At 40.0% G+C, this 9,174-nt stretch overlaps 2 protein-coding genes across 2 annotated transcripts in view; one reads left to right on the forward strand and one right to left on the reverse strand.

The window, feature by feature from the left end:
• The window catches only part of tyw1 (tRNA-yW synthesizing protein 1 homolog (S. cerevisiae)), a 74,480-nt gene extending 73,407 nt beyond the window's left edge, over nt 1–1,073 (reverse strand). The window contains exon 1 of the mRNA XM_088345590.1: nt 963–1,073. Within this exon, the coding sequence (XP_088201716.1) occupies nt 963–969 (7 nt within the window). The 5' untranslated portion in view covers nt 970–1,073. The remainder of the gene's footprint in view (nt 1–962) is intronic.
• ilkap (integrin-linked kinase-associated serine/threonine phosphatase) lies at nt 588–8,044 on the forward strand. The gene is made up of 10 exons (XM_088345592.1): nt 588–880; nt 2,815–2,943; nt 3,035–3,152; nt 3,248–3,354; nt 4,534–4,627; nt 4,941–5,028; nt 5,250–5,392; nt 5,851–5,970; nt 6,041–6,122; nt 7,855–8,044. The coding sequence occupies exons 1-10, from the start codon at nt 841–843 to the stop codon at nt 8,002–8,004; spliced, it is 1,071 nt and encodes a 356-aa protein (XP_088201718.1). The 5' UTR covers nt 588–840; the 3' UTR covers nt 8,005–8,044.
• Nucleotides 8,045–9,174: the final 1,130 nt, after the last annotated feature.

Consider the following 9,174-nt stretch of genomic DNA (forward strand, 5'->3'; position numbering starts at 1 on the left):
GGAAAATGAAGAAACCTTGAGAAGGGACTGCACATGAGGTAATCCCCCTTCCAGGATGACCAGGTTGCAATGGATATTGTAATGACAATTAATACACAGATAGGACAACAGGAAATAAAGGTCATTCTTAAGGTAGAGAAAAGAAGTGTGTTTTAAGCCTAGATTTAAACAGCTCCATTGAGGTTGCAGAAAGAATATCAGGAAGAAGATCATTCCACAGCACCGGGGCCCGAATAGAGAACGCTCTCGAACATGCGGATCTCTTCTTGGCTCTTGGGATCACTAGTAGACCAGCATTTTCAGAGCAAAGACTCCGTGCCGGAACATAGGAGGGGAATTATATCTGAAAGGTATGAGGGAGCAATAAACGAAGAGTAAAACAAGCAAGTAATGAAAAGCCAATAAAACACATTATAGTTTTTGAGTTTTCCCTTGCCCTTGTGTAGGTTTTAGATCAGGAGATTGTTTAATAATAGTCTGTAGTTTGCAATAATCTGTGTTCTGTGCAGCTCTTCGAGACTCCTTGTGATTAAGGGCTATACAAATAAACATGACTTGACTTCTCAGCCGAAGCCTTAGGGGGCAGCAATGCCTGTATCAAAATTTAAAAAAAAACTACGAGGAAGACATCACCCAATATTTGAAAACCGTGTTTACGTCGTACAAACTCTGGGTTTTGTGAAAAGACCATCTATTAGGATACAAACACCGATAAAATTGCTCTATGAAGTGTGGGTTTATGTAATGGATTTACCCAAAGTGTAGTTGCAATTGTGACAAAGACATACGCCAGTCTTTTGCAGACTGCTAGACTAAAGGCTAAGCTAGCTCCGGAGCAGAATGGATCTATTCGATGACTTACCAGAGCCCACCCAAACCGGTAAGTGACAAAAGTTTTCACAAAATGATCGTCCATAAGTAGCTGCAGTTTACAAACATAATATGGAAAAGCTGGTTACCACCTTTCATGCGACACAATTACAATCGTCAAGGTCCATTGAAGTTTTTTTTCACAAAATTAAAGTAGCTCATTGTGGAGACTGTTAGATTATAGGGCACTGAGAATTTTGTCACCATTACACGAGTTTTCTAACTATATTAAGCTTATGATTTAATCATCACGTCATTACTTTGATTATCGCATTCATTCATTTTAGTTGTTGTAAATGCACATCATATTCTAGTCAAGTATTTACTTGCGGAGCAGTGTACTTTCATGCAATGATTTTATCACATAACCTTAAAGACTCAGCAATGTGCAGTATTAATCTTCTACAGGGAGTGTCTGTTCTTTTGCTTTGTAATGTGAGGTCGGAATTCCGAGTGTCTGCATGTACAACTTTTTTTTACTATGAGAGGGGCGAAACATTCGTGCATGCCTTTTGGTGGGAGAACGCGTCTCCATTAATTGGTCCGAAGTGTAACTCTGCTTGTACTTAAAAAAATGATTACATTTCCTTAACTGCATTTCTTCTCTACCTGGTCTGGTCCCGGAAAAGAGGACACAGAGAGACATTGTAATGTCCTTCGCCTTCAAGACTAGGGATACGTGCGGTTGCAGATGTAAACACAAGGTTTCCTTTAAATAAACCCCATACCTGTCATCCTCATCCAATTGGTCTCCTTATTAATGCTTGCAAGTCAAGTCATGTTTATTTGAACAGCCTTTAATCACTAGGAGTCTCAAATGGCTGCACAGACCATAGATGATTGTAAACCTCAGACAATTGTTACAGCGTCCCCTGATCTAAAACTTACATGAAGGCAAGGAAAAACTCAATAACCTCAGCATGAGGAAAATGAAGAAACCTTGAAAAAGGACCGCACATGAGGGAATCCCCTTTGGAGGATCAGGCTGCAATGGATGTTCCATTACCAAATAATACACAGATATTGTTAACCAGAAATATAGGTCATTCATAAGCTATAGAATAGAAGTGTGTTTTAGGCCTAGATTTAAACAGTTCCACTGAGGTTGCAGATCGAATCTCAGGGGGCAGAGCATTCCACAACATTGGGGCCCAAATGGAAAACGCTCTCGAACTTGCAGTACTCTTTTTAGCTCTTGGGATCAGTAGTAGACCAGCATTTTCAGAGCGAAGGCTCTGGACCAGAACATAGGGGGAAATTAAATTCCCTTGATTAAGCGTTTAATATACCTTTTGAACGTAGCGGCACCTATTTACTTGCAGAAAAACATCCTATGTAGAGTAAAAACAGAAAGTAACAAGTTTCGTTTTTTTCAACAAATAAACAATTCTTTCAGCGTTTTCAGGATTTCGCAGACTTCATCCGTTTTACTCTGTAGCAGAAACGGTCACAATTTATTTTGATTTGTAATAAAGATGCCAGAGTATCAGTCCCCATTGTCTTCCTATACTAGATAATCGTAATCGCCCGAGGCCACTTACTGAGACGATGTGGATCAAAGCCGAATTGGGTAAGACAGATCGGTGAAACAACAACAAAAAATCATTGAAAAAAGGTATACAGCATGCACAGTTTGAACTGATCAACAAACGCATAATCTTCGAGCAAAATGTATAAATTGACAGATAAGTAAACATTTAGCAAAACCGAGTTAGTGTGTTACAGATGATGGTTATGCAAAATGTGCTCTTGACCCCACTGAATTTATTTTTTAATATTAATGTATTATTCTTTTTTTGCAGTAGTTGTTTTACTATCATAATCAAATGTTGCTCTGAAGAGATCCTCATAGGAGATCTTGTTTGAATATGATATCCTCATAGATGTTGAGCATAACGTGACTTAAGAAGCTGTGTAAGAACTTCTCTATATGTGTGTTGTCAGGTCCATCTTCACCAACACTTACAGCCAAAGACATCAACAAAGAAAATAATGTTAAAAGAAAACGAGAGGAAGAAAATTGTAATGCACCATCGAAAGATGAAGAGGAGATCAAGAAAGTTTGTAGAGAAGGTTTTCACTTTTGCCACCATGTCTGACAAGGAACGCCGTCCACGACACAGCTTGAATGGTTCTTTGTGTATGTGTTTGTTTGCATGTTCAGGCCTCCCTGTGCTGCGAGGCTATGTGGCTGCGAGACGAGGCGAGCGTGAGGAAATGCAGGATGCCCACGTTCTTCTTCACGACATGAGTGACTGTCAAACAGCACTTCCCGCTCAAATGTAACACACCCCTTTTTGCCCTTACTTGCAAGCGTGATATTGAACTCCTGTTTTCTTCTTCACGGTTCTGTCAATATTTTCTGCATTTTCCAAAGATCCACTGCGTCATATTTCGCCGTGTTTGACGGCCATGGGGGCACCCGCGCGTCGTGCTTTGCAGCTGAAAATCTTCACCACATTCTTGCAAAGAAGTTTCCCCAAGGTGAGCAGAAATAGCAGAGTCTGAGATGAGTACCCCAGAAATTAATTGCACATGCAGGGATTATTTTAAAAAGCGCGCGTTTCCCATCTGCAGAAAAACGAAAATATATGCTCGAATAAAAAAGATTGCCATCGTCCATTTCCTTCATTTCAAGTAAAATACAAACGTGTATAGATCTGAGGAGAGAGTTTTTCAAGTTGGGTAGGGGGTCTCTGAGATTTCCCAGAGTGAATCGGGTATTTGAGGTTGTGCTATTTTCTTAAAATTGTTTTATATGGTGCAGGCAGGAGTACTTTATTTCTTCATGTGTAACACACATTAGATTTTATCTCATTATGTGGGAAAGAGATGGACAGAAGGGGAAGAACAAAGGAGAGAAGGAAACAGAAATAAAGAGTGAAAGAGAGAGATGAAGGGAGAGTGAGAAATAAAAAGAGAATGAAAGAGAGAGACAGAAAGGGCAATGGAGAAAAAAGGTAGGGAGAGAAAATGGGAGAAAACGGGAGGAAAACGAGAGAGACAAAATGAGAAAAGGGAGAAAGGAGAGGGATAATAGAAAGAAAGAGTGAGACAAAATGAGTGAGTAAAAGAGAGAAAAATAAATGGGACAAAGAGATAGAGAAAACAAATAGAGCGAAAGAGAAATAGAGATGAAAACAGTGTGAAATAAAGAGAGACCTGATAGAAAGAGGGGAAGATTAACAGAAGTGAGGGAGAAAAGGGAAAGACAAAAGTAGAAGGGAGGGAGAAAAATGAAAGCGAAAGAAAGACAGTGAAAAAGAGCAAAAAAGAGAGAAAGAAACGCATCTAGGGTTGCTTTGGGAGTGATGCCTGTTTCTGGTGACATCTGGTGGACGTATTTAAAACCGCAGCTCATTTTTCTCTTCCGCTCCTCTTGCTGTTATCTAGCAGCCGGATTGGTGGGCCTGATCTGGCCCGCGGGCCACATTTTTGACACCCCTGTGTTAGACTGATTTTGAAGTAGGAATTAGGGGCTCGTGTTATACACAAATATGGCATTTCCTCCACCCCCTTCTTACCGCCTTATGCCTTCACCCATTTTCATGCCAGAAAATAGGTTTCAAATCATTCAGCTTAAATTGAATTAACCACCTTTATTGTAAATCGATTTTGTGAAAGGGTTGACATTCAACATTTACATTTATGTTTTATTTTAAGGTGAATGCGAGAACTTAGACAAGCTGATTAAAAAATGCTTGGTGGACACTTTTCGCCAGACAGATGAGGACTTTCTGAAGAAAGCAACCAGCCAGTAAGACATTGATTAGCTGTGTCAAGTAGACATTGACTGTAGTCTAAGCCTTTGGGTTATGTGACCAGAAAATAAAGTCTTAATATCAATTTATTCACTTTTTTTTCTACTTCTTATTTTCTTAAATATACATAGCGATATTGTTTTTGTTTTTTAATGTTCTTATAATCCTCCTAATAACAAATTAGCTTTCAACAGTTTTTTCAAAATAATTGTTTGCAACTAGCTATTGATTTTTTTTTTTTGTAGATTATTTAAATGCTCGTGTTGGTTGTTGTGCTCATAATTTTTTTTTTCTCTCTCTGTGAAATAGTAAGCCAGCGTGGAAAGATGGTTCCACAGCAACTTGTATGCTGGTACTGGATGACATGGTTTATGTGGCCAACCTTGGAGACAGCAGGGTAATTATCTATTATGCTTTACTAGTAAATCTACTTGGTCTAACCAGTAGGATAAGCGTCCATGATCTTTGACAACACAGAACCTTGCTCATAATGTGTATATTGTACAGTAATGGTTCTAATATTGCATAATCCATGGCCAATACAAGGACAGCTTATTGCATGAAGGTATCGGAAATGCCCTCTCGGCTATTGTATTTCTTAATTTCGTGTCTTGGCAGGCGGTTTTGTGTCGCATAGAGGATCAGGGAGAAGAACACGAAGGGCGGCGGAAGCGGGCAACCACGCTAGCGCTTAGTCGAGTACACAATCCAACCATTTACGAAGAGAGGATGAGGATCCAGAAAGCGGGAGGAACAGTCAGGTAACATCCCAAGAATAAATCTTAGCGATTTTTACAGTTTTAGTCCCTTTGTTTTCACGGTGGTGGTAACAGACCCCAAGGTGAGAAGCTCTGTCATCCGGGAGCGACTGTGTAGAACCACTGCTCCTCTGCATTGAGAGGAGCCAGTTGAGGTGGCTCGGGCATCTGATAAGGATGCCTCCTGGACGCCTCCCTCCGGAGGTGTTCCGGGCATGTCCCACCGGCAGGAGGCCCCGGGGGCGACCCAGGACACGCTGGAGAGACTATGTCTCTCTGCTGGCTTGGGAACGCCTCGGGATCCCGTCGGATGAGCTGGAGGAGGTGGCTCGGGATAGGGACGTCTGGGGTTCCCTTTTAAGGCTGCTGCCCCGCAACCCGACCCCGGATAAGCAGAAGATAATGGATGGATGGCTGGTAACAGACCCAAAATGATATTCGCTATATGTTTTTTGTCACAGGGAGGGGAGAGTGTTAGGTGTACTGGAGGTGTCGCGCTCCATCGGAGACGGCCAGTACAAGCGATGCGGTGTCATTTCAACACCAGACCTGAGGAGGTGTCAGTTGACGGCTAATGACAGGCAAGAAAAGAGACACACAGGTCCACATGAAAAAAAGTCTGGAAAAAAACGTCTTTTTTGTCCTCTTTAGGTTCATCATTCTTGCCTGCGATGGCTTGTTCAAAGTGTTTTCCGCAGATGAAGCTGTTAGATTTGTACTGGATGTCATTCAGGTACCAAAAAGAAGTTTATTTGAGTATTTTGTTTTGTTTGATTAATTTTTTTCTTGACTGTATAACTAAAAACATGCTATGCCAGTTTAATTGGTGACTCCAAATTGTCCCTACATATGAGTCAGTGTATGAATGGTTGTCTCTGTCTTTGTGCCCTGTCACTGGCTGGCGACCAGTTCAGGGTGTTCCCTGCTCACTGCCCGAAGATAGTTGGGTGGGCTCCAGCACCCCCGCGATCCTACTGCGGATAAGCGATGCAGATACTGGATGGATAATGGATGTATATCTCATTTGGTAGCAATGGATGAAATTTGCAGGATTACTTAGCGGTAAAGAAGCTGTGTCAAACATACGGCCCGTGGGCCAAAACCGTCCCGTTGGATGATTTACGCAACCCCGACATTCATTTTAGAGTACTTCAAAAATGGCTCATTTATATCAAGAGTTATGTTTTTTAAATAAATACAAGTGAACGTTCCCTCTAGCCACTAAAGGCCACTAAATTTGCAAAAGTGCTGACCTTAGGCATGCTACAATGACTCGAGTTGGTACCAGGAAATAAACATTTGCAACGTGATGTATCCAACTAAATATAAACCAGTCATCTTGCGACACCATTCACCACTTAGAATCAGTCAACACACAAGTTGATTTTAATATTTGGCGCCACTACGAAACTTATCATAAAAACAAATAAGATCAAATTTTGCTTGCCATTTACAGTGTAGTCTTCTGATGTGCCAGCTGAAATAAACCAGTTGTCAAAGGTTGGGTGCGTTGTTTGATGTGTCCTTAAAGGGTTGAAACAAGATTTTTTTTCTCCATTGTGTTGACAAAACCTAAGTGTGTTCAGAGAGCCTTTAGAATTTTTGCTCCACTGCACCGAACTGATTTTATCTTACTTTGACTAGAGCTGTTCGGGACTTACAACACATTAGAAAGCAGGAAAGGGGTTTGCGGAGTGGAGAGTGACATCATGCTCTTCCTAGCTGTTTTCTGTTAGTGTAGCATGAAAATGGGGATAGTAAGAAAAGGAATGTTTCAAATACAGTCCTAACGCCAATCCACCCCCCCCCCCCCAAAAAAAAAAAGGAAAATAAGTTTTTTTAGAGCGCATTTAAGAAATGCACATATTTGCACGAGCCACACAAGCAGCTTGACACAGGGTTCTAATGATGACTTAAGCCAGAAGATGGCGTCAGTTGGTTAAACATTTCAAAATTATGGACAGCACCTTTTAACACATTTAAACTAAACATTATTTTTTTTTTTATTTAAAATAAGTTAGAATTTAAAGTGTTTTGTGCCTAAAAAGGTCATCTGTGATGTCTTATGTAGCGTAGGCAACAAATGTAGGCTAAATGGTAGATCATAGTGCTGAAAAACAAAGCTAATTATTTGGTGTTGACATTTTTTGATTGATCCGGCCCACATGAGAACAGAAAGTCTCGATCCTGGCCGAGAGCCAAACCGAGTTTGACATGCCTGCCGTTAAAGAAATCTGACTGCCCTAAAAAGGGAAAGTGGTGTGTCTTCTCTAGAATGTCTTTTTACTGTGGCCATTTAGACAGACACTCACCAAATTTCATGTTCTACGGTCATTCATAATATCTTGAATAATTCACCAGAATTAACCTAATAAACTGAATGATATGAGCACATTATGGCCATTTAATAGAAAATGTTTGTTCTACACAAAAAAACAGCCATTGATTACTTTTTGCGTTTGCAGGACGGTAAGTTAACAGACAAGGATGAGCAGTATGAAGCAGCATGCCAACAGTTGGCCAGCGAGGCGGTTCGGCGTGGCTGCGCTGACAACGTCACCGTCATTCTGGTTTCAGTTGACTTCGGAACACGCTTGCACACACATACGCCGTGACTATGTTTTTCAATAAAATACTTGTTTCTATTTCAAAGTCTCCCGTTGTGTGTCTGTAATGATAGTCTGCCTTGAAGAAATGTTTTTTTTTAATTGTGGCAGCGAGTGCTGTCACTTTCGTCTGTCTCTGCTGCATATGGACCCTGACAAGGTCTGTATGCAAGTTGTCCTTTTCACATCACTCGTTTGGAAGTGAAGCGGAAAACACGTAAGTAGTAGTATTTTGCTATACTTTTAAACTTAGAGTTCAAATAAATATTTATGTAGAAAACTTCCTAATGAACGTTTGTGCTGTATTTTAAAAACAGAAAATGATTAAAGAACAGTAGTTTTCTTAATGGTAACACCTTCCAGTGACATACAGTCAGGTGAGGCAGGTGAGGTAATGCCTCTTAGAAATCTAAAATCAAAACTGATTTGTTTAGTGTTAAATGTGTTCTCATTCGACGCTACAATTTTTGGATTATCTTTTTCAAAAGTGCTGAATTGTCACCTATGAAACAAAATTAGTATGTAATATATTACAGTGCTGAGCATATGCAGATACAGAGTGAGGCATGCCATTTTCTTGCCTCATGGCAGACGGTGGTAGGGAAACCAAGCCCCAAACGATATAGTCAGTGATAGTTGAAAGCTAACAGCAAGTCAAGCTATCTCGATTTTTTTATTTTGCATCTTGCATTTTTTTTTCTTAATGGATTCCCTATCGTTATTTTATTGAAAAGGAGTAGTGCATACATCTCATTCATAAGCAGGGTTGGGTAGGGTTACTTTAACTTGATTACTTTCAATTACTTTTGGATTACTCCAATACCAAATATGCTAATAAAAGACAAAATAAACTAAATATGAATGAAATTATGACTCACAACACGTGGTAAGCTTTCTCTCCTGGCTTTGATCTCCAGCAAAACTAACATAAAATGCGACAGAAACAAAATGAAAATAAATCCAAACAGCTTGCCAACATCATTTTTGCTGTTCCATGTGTTCCGTTACTCCCCAAGCCTGCACAAAATTTAGTAATTCTATTCATATTTAGTTTATTTTGTCTTTTATTAGCATATTTGGTATTGGAGTAATCCAAAAGTAATTGAAAGTAATCCAGTTAAAGTAACCCTACCGAACCCTGCTCATAAGTTAAACCAGTTTTTCTCATGCTACAGTTTA

This window comes from Urocampus carinirostris, chromosome 10, assembly GCF_059441175.1.
Source record: "Urocampus carinirostris isolate Australia breed hairy pipefish chromosome 10, RoL_Ucar_1.0, whole genome shotgun sequence".
NCBI lineage: Eukaryota > Metazoa > Chordata > Actinopteri > Syngnathiformes > Syngnathidae > Urocampus > Urocampus carinirostris.

Excerpts from the sequence above, each read along its gene's own strand:
- ilkap (XM_088345592.1), top strand. The coding sequence starts at position 841 with ATGGATCTATTCGATGACTTACCAGAGCCCACCCAAACCG. Across the intron at positions 3,355-4,533 it reads TGCAAAGAAGTTTCCCCAAG|GTGAATGCGAGAACTTAGAC; the intron begins GTGAGCAGAAAT and ends TTTTATTTTAAG. Across the intron at positions 5,971-6,040 it reads CAGTTGACGGCTAATGACAG|GTTCATCATTCTTGCCTGCG; the intron begins GCAAGAAAAGAG and ends TGTCCTCTTTAG.